The 18,023-nt window shown below is 40.2% G+C and overlaps 1 protein-coding gene across 6 annotated transcripts in view; it reads right to left on the reverse strand.

The window, feature by feature from the left end:
* Positions 1–18,023, reverse strand: part of GAB1 (GRB2 associated binding protein 1) — a 125,688-nt gene that overhangs the window by 19,788 nt on the left and 87,877 nt on the right. For 3 of the 6 annotated variants that reach the window (XM_032633045.1, XM_032633047.1, XM_032633051.1), the window contains exons 3-7: positions 9,481–9,706; positions 9,041–9,121; positions 3,464–4,065; positions 1,965–2,050; positions 1,470–1,773 (exon numbers count right to left, since the gene is read on the reverse strand). In XM_032633045.1, the coding sequence (XP_032488936.1) occupies positions 1,470–1,773; positions 1,965–2,050; positions 3,464–4,065; positions 9,041–9,121; positions 9,481–9,706 (1,299 nt within the window). The remainder of the gene's footprint in view (positions 1–1,469; positions 1,774–1,964; positions 2,051–3,463; positions 4,066–9,040; positions 9,122–9,480; positions 9,707–18,023) is intronic. The other 3 variants (XM_032633049.1, XM_032633050.1, XM_032633046.1) reach the window with 1 other exon arrangement.

An 18,023-nucleotide genomic window follows, 5' to 3' on the forward strand; every position in this document is an offset into this window, starting at 1 on the left:
GGAGTGAGTCAATAATGAACAAGGCAATTAGCAGCAGGTGTGGAAGCTGCGAGGGCCCATAAAAAGGAGGAACGGGGCGGAATCGAGGCCACGCAGGGGCATCAGAGGCCGAAGCTCTCTGACAGCAGAAAGCCGTAAAGTAGAGGATGCAGCATAAAAGAAAACGGGAAAGAAGGAAAGAATGTGAGGGAGAGCAAAGCAGGATCAAAGAGTTTCCAGAGGACAGAAATGCAGGGAGAGCAGGACAAAGTGACGGCCTCCTAGGAGTGTCTCAGTTGCCGCTAACGTTCTCTTTTCATTTACTTTCTTAAAAGCAAAACAAAACAAAACTCATTTTCTTAAGATACTCTGAGTCTCAGTCTCTGTCCCCCACACTGGGAACTTAATTAGAATGACTATTAATGATCCAAGCCCAGGTTAATGAGAAATTGACACAAACATTACATGCTTTTTAAAAACAGCTACATAGAGCATACCAGACTCTTCAAATGTGCTGAATTCCCCAGAAATTGTGCCACGCATCTCACAGCCAATACACTAACTTACTTGGTTGTCGAGATTCAATTACACTTGCAGCCTGCGGCAACACAGCTGGCTGTCTGGGGTTTAACCACTTGAACCCAAATTTCAAAAACTTGGGTACATATTACCAGTTTGGCTGAAAAGTTTCTTTTATACTGAGTTCTTAACCAACCATGCCACCTTAGAATTTAATGTTACTTATGAAGGCCAGTATGAAAGAATAGACTAGAAGCATTTGTTTACACCCCAGCAAAGGCAGAATCATTTTTAAAAAGTTGTTATATGCACAGAATGCAAAGAGTATACAAGCAACCTTACTGTTCTTAAAGAATCATGGCAAGTGCACTAATAATCTCAAGTCTGATTTGATATTAAATACTCTGGAGGAGAGGTTACAAAAGACCAGCCAAAGACCATATCTAGCTTGTAAAAGTCTGTGGTACGGGGTCTGCAATGTTTTGGTTTTTTAAAATAATTAAACTAGCTAGTAGAACTTAAAAATCAAAAGAAAATACATATAAACCCCCAAATTTTTGACTTCTTTTGATAATCAGAAGATTTTCCTCTAGGGGGCCCATGTTAGTTTCACAAGTCCACAAAGGATTGTAGCCAGGCAGTAGGTTAGTGACTCCATTTGGCTGGGCCAAGGGCATTCCAGTTTCTCCTAATTATCTCCTGTTGCTTGCCAATCCTTGTGAATATTTTAGTTTGTAACCTCTGCTCCAGAGACGGGAGTCTTAAAAAAATCTCACCTGGGCATCAACATATGATGTAATAATTATTAATCTATAAACAGCACTACTACTTTACCTAAACAAGCTGGTAACTTAGGTACTATGAAATACTTCTGAATTTCTAGTCCCAATTCTGTTTTGGATTTAATGACAGTTAGATGCAGATCTCCACTGGCAACCCCCGGCCCTTTTACCATGCCACGCTCTCCTTACCTTTTCTGTCTGGCTTGAGGTTCCGATCCACGGGGGGTGGTTCACAGTCTGCAACAGGAACTGGCCTTCTAGGAGGGGTCTTCGGGCTGGACCTGAAGCCCATATGAGCGGGAGGAGGCACTTGCATTCCAAATGAAGAAAAATCAAATGTCCCCGGAGTCATTGGCACATAATTTGCTTCCTGAATTGGTTCCGTGAAACTGCTGGAATGTTGTCGTGGAGGAGAGTTGGGATTCATGGGGACATAATTTTCATCCAGTTCTTCGCTTGATACACTCCCCACTGTCAATACATTTTTGATTTTCTAAAACACACATACATTTCTTTTAATAAAGAAGAACTACTGTCAAACAGGAAAACACAGTTGTAACTTATGCCTATTCACGTGGATCTGAAGGGACTTTTATTTCAGGATCTCATTTAGTCTCAGGGTCCTAAGTGCGAAGGTTTTGACAATGAAATACACTTGAGGATGCCAAGGTCAATTATACTTACAAAGTGGTTGTGGAAGCCTTCGAGTGAACTAGATCTATCAGTTGGAAATGTTCGTGGAATATCATAGCAGTCTTGAGAACTAGCATCTAAAACAGAGAACAAACTATCAATATTTCTCCCCATCTTTGCCAGTTCCCAGGGTAATCAGGAATGACCTTCTCTCTCTCTCTCTCTTTTCATATATGCATGCATGCACACACACAGATCTTAAAAAGGATGCTCACAGAATAACATCTTGAATTGAAACATTAAACCACTAGAAAATGCAGACATTTATTCATATGCTAACCAGTACCAGTATTTTTTTTTTTTTTTTTTTTTTTTTTGCGGTACACAGGCCTCTCACTGTTGTGGTCTCTCCCGCTGCGGAGCACACAGCCCAGCCGCTCCGTGGCATGTGGGATCCCCCCGGACCGGGGCACGAACCCGTGTCCCCTACATCGGCAGGCGGACTCTCAACCACTGTGCCACCAGGGAAGCCCCAGTACCAGTATTTGATTGTGACAGTGAGATGGGTTATTTAAAGATGGAGAAAAGAAATACTTCTGTTTTCTTATCTTTTGCACCCTTGGGTATAACTTATATCTCACTAACTTATAACCACCTCAAGATACATTACAGCCATTTCGAGAAAGAAGTTAGAAATTGGTGTTGAATGGCTAAATAAGTATTGACATAAGTACCATCCACAAGGCATCAAATCTTTAACTTCTTTAGAACAGCTGGATAACTCTACCACAAAATCCAGAAGTGTCAGATGTAGTTTTTAGGGTGGGTGCCTTTTAAACTTGGGCTTTTTATTTTCAGGACTTTAGGACCCTCAGAGGCTAACCCAGACTCAATTTTTCTCCTCTCAAAGTCTGTAACTTTTGGCAGGCTCTAGGAAGATGGTACAGGAGTCAGTGAAGTGGCTAAGGCGTAAGGGGAGAGAAGATCCAGAGCTTTAAAAATAAATAAAATCAAACAAACAAAAAGCAGAATGACCTGATTGCAACTGAATATCACCTGGTAGACATAACGTAAAAACCGTTGATCTGGGAAGGAAGGAAACAGAGCCCAACAGATGTGACACAGAAGCGGCCATAATAGGACACAAATACGGGAAAGGGTATGACTGGGAAAGGCTCTGCGGCTGGTCCATTTCCTGTGCCTCTTCCCCATCGGGTCTGCTCACCCAGGATGTAGAGGAAGTGAGAGAGAGTGGTGCACACTCCCTGAGGCAGGGAAGTATTACTAAGGCCATACTTCTTAGGGATGAAAATCTCCTCGTCTTTCTCCCTTCCACCACAACATGTACACAGGCACACGCTGCCTGCACAAACACACTTCCTGGGATCTACTGAGGCTCTGACAGCTTCGCTACCCGAGTGGGTAACTGCAGCGCTGAAGGAAAAAGGGACTGCCATTTAACGTCACACTGAGCGTCCAAGAACAAATACTCAGAAAAAGAGATTTTCTATCGTTAACCTCTAAGCCAGGAAAAGCCAACTGGAGCTGACCTTTTCGCAATTTGTTCAAATCCACAGTGGAAATGGTATTACTACGGGACGGTGGCACCCCTGCTGTCGGGATACAGTAACTACTGTCAGTGTCAGAGGCTGTGCGTGTGATGCTACACGTGTCCACAGGAGATCGGTCATGAGCCGGATGCGGTTTCGGTGGCCGAGGTGGAGGAATATCTGGAATAGTGTCTAGCTTTGACGTCTGCCCCAAGGTTCCTTCTGGAAATGTTCGTGGAATCTGATAAGTATTACCAGGTGTTGGAGGAATGTCATAACTAATAGATACATGCCTCATTTGAGGCTCTACACTCGAGGTCCCGGATGGGGTATTAAAAACATAGAGCTCTCCGTCGGCTTCGGTACTTGAAGGAGACACCTTTGGTAAGACGTCATGGGAGTGACTTCTGGGCAGGTTATAAAGGCTGGAGTCTACGGAAATGGATGCAGCCCGAGACGGTGGAGAGTCATACATCAACTGCTGCTGGAAAAAGCCATTCACTCCATGTTTGCTCTGGGAGGAAGCAGGATTTTTATGAGAAGGGACGTTATCATTGCAGTCTGTCTCCGAAGGGGTGGATTTTGCAGAATCAGCATGCGTTCTAAATAAAAATTGTTAACGACAGAAAACACGGTGAAGACCGAAGACTACATTTTAATAAATATATTTCTAGCTTAGCAATCAAACTCCATGTTTTTTTCATTCAAGTTTTTGGTGTGTGTGACCCATCTGATTGAAAGCACGAATGTTCCTGAGTTTTTATGATTATACACCAGATAACAAAACCGCCACCACAAAACCAAAAGCATTCTCCCTAATCTTGTTCTGTACCTGTCCACACCCCCCAACTCCACCTAGTAAGTCCACACGTAAAACCACAATCCCTGAAGCATTGTAATTAGAAAGGTACAAAACTTGGAGGAAGGTAAATGATTAAGGCACAAGACACCAGGAAAAGCACTTCCTCTGAAAAGCATGCAAAAACCTCGTGCCAACAGTTTATCAAGCTGATCCATTGCTCTTTAGCCCACCTGTGGCAACTCTGTTGTTCTGATAAATGAAAAGTCTAATGATTACCTGGTATTGAATAAATTCAATGTGATCTACAAGGAGGTGGCAACTTGATAGGTTTTGGGTATCTTCTTTTCTATTTATTTTCTTTAACAAATATTTAGCCAATACTATGAAAAGAATCAAAATACAAAGCAAGGAGTTAGCCAACTCCAAACAATAATTCACCTTGAGAAATCTCATTAGAGTGTATTTTATGCTTTGGGCACATTTTTGATCTCTGTATTTTGTGGTATCACGAAATTTGGGAATAAGTCAAAATGAAGCTACCAATACCCGAACGCTGGTCCTCCCTTAATGCTAAACAAGATACCTTAACTACCTATGTGTGTTGTCCAAAGTCCTGTAGGAATTTAAACTCAATATTTAAAACAAATAACTTAAGATAGTTTTTTTTTTAAGGGCATATCTCTCTGATTTCTTGGTAACATCTGGCGCTGTGTATTGCATTTATTCACTGAAACTCTCCCCCGCGAGTATCAGAAGCCCTTTATTGCAATATCCTGACTTTCCTTCTTCCTCACTGATTATGCCCTTGTTTCATTGACTGCCTCTTTCTTCCTGTCTCTCCAACCTGGAAATGGCCAACAGAAATCAGTCCTCTAAGTCTTTACAGCACACACCATTAAAAAATCCTCCTTTCCCGTAACTTCCCCTTCTACTGAATGCTGACAACTGCTATCTTCTCACCAAATTCCGAGTCCTGTATTTACAAACGGTTCAAACGTATTGCTACTTGGTTATCCCAGTGTTCCCTTGCTCATGTGTACCAAACTAAACTCAACTACTTCTCAAATTGGTGGTCCTTTCTGACTTGCCATGAAAAATGTCTTTATCCCAGATTCTCTAAACTCAAAATCCAATCAACTTTGATTCATTCTCTTTGATCACTACCATCACTTGGGCACAAAGTCCTTCTTTCTAGCCAAGCGCCTATTCCCCCACTCTGTTCCCGCTGTCACCACCCCAAGTTCAGGTCCATGTTTCTGCTGAGATCTACAGCATGGAACCCTCCCTCAGCAAACTTCTTTCCTCTAGTTTCTCCCTCTTCCAATCTATCGTACCATCCATAGGACCAGGACTGCTAGAAGATCAATATTTCCAAAACATGGTTTTCAGGTCACTCACCTCTTCAGAGAAAATCCCTTTAAGGGTTCCTACAGGCTGGAGGAACTACAAAAAAGCCCACAAACAACTCCCCTTGGCACTGAGGCTACTCCTCCTATGAGGCATCTCACCCTCCCTCTCAAAAACACTTGCACTGACCTTTCTAGGAATTTCTAACACATATTCTAAAATTTGTACTTGATTTAATTCAAACGTGAAGTTAAGAAGAAGCTAGAAGTACAATGAGTACTAAGTTCCCTGTCTTTGACTAGCTTAGAGTGTAGTGGAGAATACATAAAATTAGCAAGCGATTTCCAATTCTGTGATACTGGGCTGGCCAAAAGGTTCGTTCCGTTTTTTCCGTAAGATGGTTCTAGTAGCACTTAGTTGTCTTTAACTTCGTTTGAAACAGTTTTGTTAGATTGTATGTGACAGCTGTCATATCAGCGTGCATTTAAAAAAAAAAAGACTTATCAAAATTGGTGAACTTTTCTGTAGCCATTTTAATATTGAAAATGGAAGGAAAAAGCAACATTTTCAGCATATTATGCTTTATTATTTCAAGAAAGGTAAAAATGCCACTGAAACGCAGTTTCAGTTGTAGTATATGGAGAGGTAGTCAGTGTAGTATATGGAGAGGTGTAGTATATGGAGAGGTAGTCGAGAGGTGTAGTATATGGAGAGGTGTAGTATATGGAGAGGTAGTCAGTGTAGTATATGGAGAGGTGCTATGACTGATCAAATGTGTCAAAAGTGGTTTGCGAAGTTTCGTGCTAGAGGTTTCTCACTGGACGATGCTCCACAGTCAGGTAGACCAGTTGAAGTTGAGAGCGATCAAATCGAGACATTAACTGAGAACAATCAATGTTATACCACGTGGGAGATAGCCGACATACTCAAAATACCCAAATCAAGCGCTGAAAATCATTTGCACCCGCTTGGTTATGTTTTAATAGCTTTGATGTTTGGGTTCCACATAAATTAAGTGTAGAAAACCTTCTTGACCTATTTCCACATGCGATTCTCTACTTAAACGTAATGAATACGTTCCGTTTTTTAAAACCAATTGTGACGGGTGATGAAAAGTGGATACTGTACAATAATGTGAAACGGTAGAGAGCGTGGGGCAAGCGAAATGAACCACCACCAAGCACACCAAAGGCCAGCATTCATGCAAAGAAGGTGATGTTGTGTATATGGTGGGATTGGAAGGAAGTCCTCTGTTACGAGCTCCTTCCGGAAAACCACACGATTAATTCCAACATGTATTGCTCCCAATTAGACCAACTGAAAGCAGCACTTGATGAAAAGCGTCCAGAATTAGTCAACAGAAAACGCATAATCTTCCATCAGGATAACGCAAGACCGCATGTTTCTTTGATGACCAGGCAAAAACTGTTACAGCTTGGCTGGGAAGTTCTGACTCATCCGCCGTGTTCACCAGACATTGCACCTTCGGATTTCCATTTATTTCGGTGTTTACAAAATTCTCTTAAAGGAAAAAATTTCAATTCCCTGGAAGACTGTAAAAGGCACCTGGAATAGTTCTTTGCTCAAAAAGATTAAAAGTTTTGGGAAGATGGAATTATGAAGTTGCCTGAAAAACGGCAGAAGACAGTGGAACAAAAGGGTGAATATGTTGTTCAATAAAGCTCTTGGTGAAAATGAAAGATGTGTCTTTTATTTTTACTTAAAAAACTAAAGGTACTTTTTGGCCAACCCAATAAAACAGAGACATAGAGGTACAACCAGGATTCTCTGAAAACCCAGAGAGGCATTTAATCCAGCCTGGGAGTTTAGTGGAATGCCTCCTTAGAGGAGCAGATGTCTGAGCTGAGTGTTGCAGGAAGAATGGGAGTTTGCAAGGCAATGCTCACATCTTACCTTCATCTATAAGCACTTCATGCTTGCATGTTTTGATTCCTTCACAAGCTTTACCGTTAAACTCTGAAGGTGACTGAATCTAAAGGGGCTTTATCTTATGTACTTAGTTTGTACCTTCATAGCACCTAGCGAAACAGTGGGCCCTCAGCGAGTACTTCACAAATATTTGCTATTTAACTGTCACTTTTGCAAAATACAGATACAAAATATATCTGAGTAATGATTTTGAGCATAATTTCTACTACAGTAGGAAAGTTATGATACCAATGAGATCAACGAAAGACACTATATAAAAAGAAAGTGTACTGAAAACTGTCACTCAGCTGTTGGCTTTTGAAAAGCTGAGATGGAAAAATAATTGTGGAGCTCCCTAAAATAAAATCTTAGTTATTAGTAGCATATGCAACAACGTTGCGAGTGTATAATTTTAAATTCTCACAGCAAACAAGCAAAAATCAAGTTAGAATTTGATATTAACCAGTGTTGATTTATAATTTTTCCTCCTTTTTTTTTTTTTTTTTAACTTTTACAGGTAAAATCCCATTACAACAAATACATAGAAACTCATCTTTGGAAGATTTGTGGGCTATTTCCACTATTTCAGGGAACGGTTCACAGAAACTAATTTGTGGATCTTAACAAATTCTATATAAACATTTTTGAACAAGGGTTTTGTATGATCCTTTAGCCCAGTAACAGTCACTTTTGACATGAAAAAAATCCTTGAATCTAATATCCCTGTTTAAAAAAAAAATCTTTTATATTTCAATGCAATTCCCCTCCCTCCTTAATATTGCAAATTAAGAAAATAAATATACCCAATATCACTAGTTGTCACATAGCTATTAACGGTATGACAGGCCTTGTGATCACCAAGTTCTGGCTCAGTTCTCACCGTTACCTCCAGTCTTCCAATGATTCAACATCAAATGAGAAGAATGATTAAATGATAATATCTCATAGCTTGGAAGAAAAGAGGGGTATGGGAGCAGAGATCAAGATGACAGGGAGGGCTTCCCTGGTGGCGCAGTGGTTGAGAGGCCGCCTGCCGATGCAGGGGACGCGGGTTCGTGCCCCGGTCCGGGAAGATCCCACATGCCGCGGAGCGGCTGGGCCCGTGAGCCATGGCCGCTGAGCCTGCGCGTCTGGAGCCTGTGCTCCGCAACGGGAGAGGCCACAACGGTGAGAGGCCCGCGTAACGCATTAAAAAAAAAAAAAAAAAAAAAAAAAGATGACAGGGAAACCAAGGATTCAGGGAAGTTTTACGATATCTTCTTTGGTCAAGTACTGAAATCCATATACTTCGTTCTACTTAAATATCTGAGGTCAAGGCCTGTGGTGAGCGCTGCTTCATTGCTACGCGCGAAGATTTGAAAGTTTCAAAGTTTTTAGCAGTATATTTGAGCTCATCAAATTTCACTAACATCTGGTGTGTGTATTCCACAGGATTTGCTATAGTGGGATTTTACCCGTATGATTCTCACACAGATCCAAAGCAACCACAACACACTCACTGCAATGGAATCGTTTTGCTTTCAAAATCTTCTAGCAGTAGGTATTCCTCTCCTTCTTCAGAAACAAAAGATGACCCTTGGCTGGTTTACAATCACATAAGAAATGGAGCAAGATCACCATTTATATATAAATCAGTGAAATCTGTTAAGCAAGTAACACTGTGAACCTGTAACAAGGACTAAGACACAGGAGGCAGATTTCCAAAGGAGCCATGAAGGCGCAAGTGTTCTTTGCCAAAAATGATAGACAATGTGCTTCTCCAATAAAATCTCCTGAATATCGGAAATCATTCGTGGAGGAACATCAACCTGAATTATAAGCCTAAAAGATGAGCTTCTACAGATGGTTACTTTTAAGCCTTCAAATCAGGCTTTAAAAAGTTTAAAGGTAAGATGCCTAAGGGTATGCACGTACACGCACAGAGACACAGGTGATTTACCTGGTGGGTTCAGGCTTCTTGCTCTGACAGTTGATTAGCAAGAGGTAGTCTTGAGGATCCTCCTGGATGCCAAGGGTTTCCAGGTGTGGTGGAAGGCTAATTAGCTGATATGGAGGAGGTGGAGCGGCAGAGGAGGCATCCACCTGGGTGGATGGTGGTGCTGTATTTATCGCCAGTGGTAAATCAGCCGGTGCTTGTAAGGAGCTGCCAGGTGGCTTCACAGGATCTGCAACACCCAAGTGTGACCGTCACTGTCCATCCCATTTTTTTTAACATCTTCATTGGAGTATAATTGCTTTACAATGGTGTGTTAGTTTCTGCTGTATAACAAAGTCAATCAGCTAGACGTATACATGTATCCCCGTATCTCCTCCGTCTTGCGTCTCCCTCCCACCCTCCCTATCCCACAGATAGCTAGTGGGAAGCAGCCGCATAGCACAGGGAGATCAGCTCGGTGCTCTGTGACCAGCTACTCTAAAGTTTGGAGATAAATCGTTTAAACACACGGAAACAGGATAAACCAGGACAGTGTCAGTTAAAATACGTGCTACCTAAATGGCAACGCTGACACAGAAAATTACTGGTTCTCGTTAATAACGAGATCTGAAGGGTAGGGTTCTTTCTTCCAGAGGCTCTAAAAAAGCCATGGGTGGAAATTCCCTGGCGGTCCACTGGTTAGGACTTGGCGCTTTCACTGCCAGGGCCCAGGTCCAGTCCCTGGTGAGTGAACTAAGATCCCACAAGCCTCTGGTTATGCAAAAAAAAAAAAAAAAAAAAAAAAAGGCGTGGTTAATGTTGCCTTGAACACTCTTTGGTTTTGAGGTTATTGGGAATGGAGATGTTAGCCCAAGCAGCAGCAGACTTTTTTTTCATGATAATAAAGCACTTTCTAAGCCAAGCCAACCTTCCAAGGAGACCCATTTTATTATGTGGTATCTACAGGCCCATGGTGCTGTGCGTACCAGGGCCAGCTCTTTACCCCATGTTTATCTTGCTGTTCATCCTTTTCTTTCTACTTCTTAGCCACCGACTAGGGAGAAATATGTCTAACTCCAGGATTCACATTTAAGGAAAGAGCTTTTCTTTAAGGCATCACCTCTTCCCTCCGTTCATAGCCTCATTTGCCGTTATCGGATTTCTGTAGTATTTTAATGCAAAAGGGGTCAGCAGGTAAAGAAGTAATTTATTAAGCACTTAACTACATTCTGAGAAGACATATGAACATAGCTAAATTGTGTAGAATGAAGTAATTTGAAAACAAGTTGAAAGCCTAGAAATAAAATCTCACACAACCAAGGTAATTTTTGAGGGCCCAAAAGAAAAATTCTGTTAGTCTGGTTAGGAATACGGGGCTATAGATCCAGAAAAAAAGGTAAATGCTCATATTTGAATAAACAAATCTGTTTATTGTCTGTTTATATTAGAACAGAAAAGGCTGGGTTGAAACTGAGATTTTTCACAACAAAACAGTACCTAACGATGCTAAAAAGTGGTAAGAAGACTTAATATGTTCCACAGACTAGAATAACAGGCAGGTCATTTGGTCTGTCAATTCCCCAGGGAAGAGCGAAAGGTCTGCTCTCTCTTCTCTAGATTCTACAGAGCAAGTCCATGTGCTTTTGATGAGATCTTTATGTATTCAACATTAACGTCCACATATGCACTACAGCCAAGTTTATGTAGCTTATTTCAAAACTCTTCTTCCTAGGCAGAGAAGCTCATATCCCAATGGTAAAGCTTGAATGATAACACGTGAGTATGGCTATCTTTAATTAGTTTATCTTTAATTGTGGGTCCCCAAAGCAAACCGAAAGGATCAGAACTCCTGGGGCAGATGCTCAAAAACACTCCATTCACCCAACAGAAACTCACTTGTTAGCACTTTCTCTATACCAGGTTGGAAGAGGTGAAAGCAATCCCCGATCTGCAAGACCCCTTCACCTGCACGTGCAGTTTGGAATTTGCTCTTCCAGAAATCTCTGTGAGCCCTGCTAGATGCTAACCGAGTATGAAAATTTCTTTCTGTTGGAGACTTCGGCCTGGGTGAAGGAGAACTTGAGCTAATTTCTAATGTTCTATCTTTGCTATGCTGCACGCAATGTCAAGTCTTCACACAAGCTCATCTAACAAAAGCTAACACTTTATGACAGAAATGAATTCATTCTTTCTTATGTATGAAAGGCCAGAACAGACGATGGTGAGAAAAGGATAAATTAATTTTTTGACATTTGTACAAGATAATGGCGTAATTTCGCAGGAACTCATAAGTACCTCATCATGTCTAATTGATGCTGGTTATAAATAGTGTTTATAACATACCCTATGAAATGTTTTACTGTTTTGATTTTGAAACAAATATAAACAGATATTTTTAAGGGGATTTGAAATGCCCTAGATTAATCAGTGACTCAGAGTAAATCCTTGTGGAGTGTTAAACTTCAGAGAACTATGAAAAATATTTACCCTTTAAAGACCTTAAGGAAAATATATACAACATTGAGGAGAAAAAAAAGCAGAGGAATCAGAAAGTAGTTGCTGTATTCTATGTAGCCTACAGGGTGTATTCACAAGTATATTTTATATATTTCTTTTTTCTATCACAGAGATATGGTAAAATTGTATACTAGTTAAATGTTTAGTTCTGACCCAACAAAATCAAACTAAACACTGGAAAAACTTTACCGCATAAAATAGTATGAATTCTAGTTTTCCACTGTAACTCCTAAAATAACTTTTCCAGGCAGTTGTTTTGTTTTGTTTTTTTCAAGTCGTTGTTTTTATAGATACACTTTTAATATTTTTTCTAAACTGGATGGCTATATACTAAACGAACTGAGTGATTCATCTTAAGTGGGGAAAAAAGTCACCCAGCCAAGCAATCACTTTTGTTTGGCCTTGTTTTATTAACACAATGGGACTATCTCATTTTTAACCTTCCATTTCTGCCACCTGTGAATGATGAAAGTGTTTTACTCTTGTATAGCTGCAAGAGCCTCTCCATTTTCTGACAAAAGGACTGGGATTCAAAGGTTCCTTTTTAAGCAAAAAAAATCTTGTTCACAATATGGGAAGACTTATGTATACTTCTCGGAGGCAAGAACTAGAGAGAAACCTCCATTATGTTCACTAGCAAGCTCATGGAAGAAAAGACCTTCAAATAGCCGTGAACAGCAAGCCCAACTGTTCCAAACAACATGGCACACAAAGGACTTTAAAAGGTAAGGCGACACTGCTTTCCCACCTTGGGCTCAGATAATGCACCATCTTCAAAGTTTGAGTGTTTGGGATGATTTTACTCATGGTAATTTGACTATATCCTCAACTCTGTGTATTTTAATGCCAGCATGGCATGGTATCTAAATATTCTTTAACATAAAACTTCTAGCCAAAGTTAACCAACTGGTCTGAAAGAAGAAACTTCTCTTCAACCTTAGAAAGACATGGGATTAGCCCCCATTCTACCCTACAAGTAGTTGAGCAGACCATGTTTATTGCTTTCTGCCTCACTTGGGTTTCTGACTGACTGTTCTTTCTAAGGAATGGTGGTATCAAGTTTCTGAGAACCAAACATCAGCATAGGGTGTGCTTCTGTGTGTAAAATTATTTCCTCTCTTAATTCAGAAGGCATGAAGAGGATAACTGGCATCCACTAAAGGCCTTATATGATGCTGTAGCAAACTCTTAATTTAATTTTACTTAGAAAGCTAATAAGTACTGCAAAGGAAAGCCTTAACGGGTTTTCAGTGAAGAGGAATAGATTGTTCTGTGAGGGGAGCCACAAATAATAGATTGGTTCACACGATCCCTACCTTAATGCACAGTTTTATCCCATTTGGAAGCATAACGCTCTGGAGTTAGTGTCCCTCATACAAGCTGGAGTGCCCAGCCAATGCCTTGAAATATTCAAAATAATATTTTTTAAATCAAATGGTACACGTGCTTAAGTCCAGGGAAGCAATCTTACTCTTTATTATGGGTAAGGTAGACTATTTCAAAGTTGATGCGCTAAGATCCTCTGATTTTGTAACTACTGACATACCCTGCCTGAGCTCCATGTGGTAATAAAACTGTGGTATTGCTCACTTCCTGTCAGGAGACCAGATGAGATCCTTTCCTCCCAAGATGGGCTACATTTGTTGACAGAACATTTGCTTGTGGCTATTGCAAAAGTTTTCCCTTTATGTTCACAATTAAAGGTAAATAGGTTGCTCTATATCTACTGACTCCTGATTTACCAGGTCTGTTGTAGATTTTTTTTTTTTTTCTGTAAAGAGAAGCATTTCAAATAGATTTATGTGATTTATATACAATTAACTTAGAAAATAAAGAGTCCACAAAGAGTAGGCATTACTATTAATGCTAAAATGGCCATCTTCGACTTCCCCAGTAGTCCAGTGGCTAAAACTCCCCCTTCGGGACTTCCCTGCTGGCGCAGTGGTTAAGAATCCACCTGCCAATGCAGGGGACATGGGTTCAATCCCTGGCCTGGGAAGATCTCACAGGCTGCGGAGCAACTAAGCCCGTGTGCCACAACTACTGAGCCTGTGCTCTAGAGCCCACGAGCCACAACTACTGAAGCTCGTGCACTCTAGGGCCCACGTGCCTCAACTACTGAGCCTGCGTGCTGCAACTACTAAAGCCTGTGCGCCTAATGCCCGTGCTCTGCACACCACAAGGAAGAGTAGCCGCCACTCGCCACAGCTAGAGAAAGCCAGCGCGTAGCAACAAAGACCCAACACAGCCAAAAAAAAAAAAAAAAAAAAAAGAAGTTAAAAAAGAAAAAAAAAAGACTTGGCCTTCCAACGCAGGGGGTGCCAGTTTGATTCCTGGTCAGGGAACTGATAAGATCCCACACGCTGTGCAGTGTGGCCAAAAAATAAAAAATAAAGTAAAAAGAGCAATTAAAAAAAAATGGCCGTCTTCTCACTTCTGAACATACCCTTCTTTACGGAAGAACATTTTATAAGGGCAAATCTATCAAATGGATACAAACAAGAAAGGGCGGTAGTCACAATTTTCACTGAAGCAACCTGAAATGTCTTCAAATTATTTAATCAAAAATCGAAGACCTTTCATCAGAGTCCAATCTTATCTGTCATGACCATCTATCTCCTTAATAGAATGTGAAAACATTCTTGGAGACTTTTAAAACAAACCCTTAGTGCTGACAAATGATTTAATTTTTATCCAGAGGTGTCATGGCATCTTGGCAGAATTACTTGTTGAGTATTTGAGAAATCTAGGTGCCTGGGCCTCACTCAGGAGACTCAATGAATCAAGATCTCAGGGGCAGTAGCTTGAAAATGTGTGATAAAACAAAAGAAGACAGAACAGACTCTGGTTGGACTGGTCCTCAGGAAAATGCAAAGTAAGACCACAATGAGATACACACTCACTAGAATGGCTAAAATTAATGACCCACAACACCAAATGCTAGTAATGTAGAGTAACTAGAAATTTTATATGCTGCTGGTAGGAAAGCAATTGGCACAATAACTTTGGAACACTAAAGCTACTAACAAATCTACTAAAACTAAAAATATATATCCTATGATGAGTTGCAGCAATTCTACTCATGGGCGTGTATACCAAAGAGCAAAGTGTTCGTGTCCATCAAAGGGCAGATGTAAAAATGCTCACAGCAGCTTTATTTGTATTAACTAAAAACTGGAAACAAGCCAAATGTCTATCAACATTTGAATAGATCAATAACTTATGATATATTCACACAGTGGAATGCTACATAGGATGCTGAACTCCTGTGACATGCAACATAAATGGATCTCACAGACTTACTATTGGAAAAAAGAAGCCAGACTCAATGGTTTTATTTGTATAAAGTTCAAGTATAGGGAAAACTAATCTATGGTGATAGAAGCAAAATAATGGTTACATCTGAACTTTTTTCTGGGTTTTTACTGGGAAGAAAGGTGAGAAAACCTTCTAGGGGACTGGAACTGTTCCATTTCCGGATTTGAGTGGGGGTTTCACAGATTTCTATTTCTATGTATAGATACAGAATGGATATGTAAAACTATATTGAACTGTAAACTTAAGATCTGTGCCTTGCACAGTAATAAGTTATACCTGTATGAAAGAGTAAATAAAAAGAAATTTAAGTTCCCTAATTAAGAAGCACTGCTTTGCAGGAATGGCAGCGTGTGTATATTCTCACATTAGCTACCTACTTTTCTAAAAGGAAGAATATCAGAGAATCACACTATTTTTTTTCTTTAAGCCAGTATTATCTGGGCATTTTGAGAAAAGCAACTCAACTGATTAAGAGGCAACTTTCTAAACTTGCCCCTGAAATGAGACCAGGAGCTTCCGCACCAAGTCAGTTGCATTCAGCCCTAAGGCTGAGTTTCCTGGCACTTGTTTAGCAGATTGTACAGCTTCCACCTCAGGGTAGAAACAAAAATAAATCTGCACATTTCCAAGAAAAACAAAAGAAATTAGTTTCTTGGTCTCAAGTTTACTAAATAAAAGCATTCATAGGAACCACACACAGGGCAATGAGCTAGAACTGAAAAACAGATTCAGCCTGCCAGCATTTGGAGTATTCAATAATAGCAGTGGTCACCTGGGGCAGCGGAAATAACATGGTAATGATATTTTGAGAGGTTCCTGGAATCAAAACACAGGTCAGAATTTTCCCCTTTCCTTTTGTTTTCAGGAGAAAATTAGTTGTTCTCCTAGGGATTGGGGATAGTTATGTTCTCAGGCTGTAACACCAAGCATAGTCTATTTCTTCCCACATCTACCCTGAAACGAGTTTTAGTGAAAAATCATTTTGTGTTATTAATTTTACGCCAAGAGTGGGAGCATATTCGGCTGTCTGAAAAGGGAAGAACACAGGGCTCAGGGGACAGATCTAGGTAAAGACAAAAGCCCCTATTGTACAGTGAGTAGAGGAGGATATAAAGCAGGTAGTAAAGTTAATGGAAGAACAAAGACATTTTGATATTCCCCTTGTCATATTAAACTGTATGAATGTGATCACAAAGGATAACAGCAGTTCTCTGCAGTTTAGAATTTGATACAAAACTTTAAATATGTGGAATTTTGAAGAAGGCATCTAGCAAAGTCAGCTACTACAAATGAATAGGGAAATACAATGGCTGGCTTTTAAGGGCTTTTTGCAGTTTTGCTACTATGCCTCAAAAACCAAAATTATAGAGCAAAATAAAACTATTTGTGTGGCTCCTTGATACTACACAATGAAGGATTGCTCATCTTTCACCGATTTATTCCAAGAAACTCAAGTCTCCAACACAGTCTAGTAAGACATTTCTGACTGTGGTTATTTGGGAGATGGCCAGGATGAACTTGTAAAAACATCTAAATTATAGAATTGAAAAAATACGTACAATTGAATTTAGATATAGATCAGGAACTAAATTTAAAAGTATCGGCAAACTGAAGTCCTTAGGGACTTATTTTAATGAACAGATAAAAATGATCTGTGGGGCTTCCCTGGTGGTTGAGAGTCCGCCTGCCAATGCAGGGGACACGGTCCGGGAGGATCCCACATGCCACGGAGCGGCTGGGCCCGTGAGCCATGGCCGCTGAGCCTGCGCGTCCGGAGCCTGTGCTCCGCAACGGGAGAGGCCACAACAGTGAGAGGCCCGCATACCGCAAAAAAAAAAAAAAAGATCTGTGATTAGCATAGCTCCTCTTGGTAACCAACTCAGCTTATATACATCAAATTTAATTAATCATATTATTAATTTTCTTACAACTTCCCCTTTTATGGATATTGCGAAGGTTACAGGTTCACAAATTGAGAGCTTCACTCAGGGCAGATATACTTCTGTTTTATAAGAATTTGGGAGTTTTGCCACTGAAAGGTGGCTTTCAAGTTTTGAAACTTTCCCCCTCCTATACTAGTAAGTTTATGAAGTGAAAACAGGCATTGTAACTGATTCTGACTACTAATGCCAATGAAGATGTTCCATTAAGGACGAAAATAAAGTTCTCAGTACATTATCAGTTATAGTCACAGAGCCATTTAAAACTACCTAGGCTTTTCCTGATCCTCCTGAGATGCCATCAGCTGCTATCTATGCTTTGCTTTTTCTTTTAGCAGAGCACCTAACAACTGGTATTATAATTCCTAGATTATTTGCCTGTCTCTCCTACTAGACTGACTTAAACTCTATGAGGGCAAAAACTGTATTTATACACTTCCACAGTATCATACTTTAATATATAAAATTATATCTTAATGTTATATATTAACACTTTAATATATGTTAAAGTATGATTTATATTAAAAAATGTGAACACATATATGTACATACGTACACATCTAACTTGCACTTATCAACTGTACTGAATTATTTTGGGTATGACTCTTCTCTCACTAGATGCTCAGTTTCCTGTCTATAATACCTCTCATCTGTCTGCCTAACTGGCCACCTAATATGTATCGGTTGAATGAATGCCCAAAGCCTAGTGGAGTACTGGCAAACTCAAATAATTGGGTAGATAACTGAATTAATGTTCTAAAGCAGACAAAACCTATCTACTTCCCAGAGCTG

This window comes from Phocoena sinus, chromosome 5, assembly GCF_008692025.1.
Source record: "Phocoena sinus isolate mPhoSin1 chromosome 5, mPhoSin1.pri, whole genome shotgun sequence".
NCBI classification, from domain to species: domain Eukaryota; kingdom Metazoa; phylum Chordata; class Mammalia; order Artiodactyla; family Phocoenidae; genus Phocoena; species Phocoena sinus.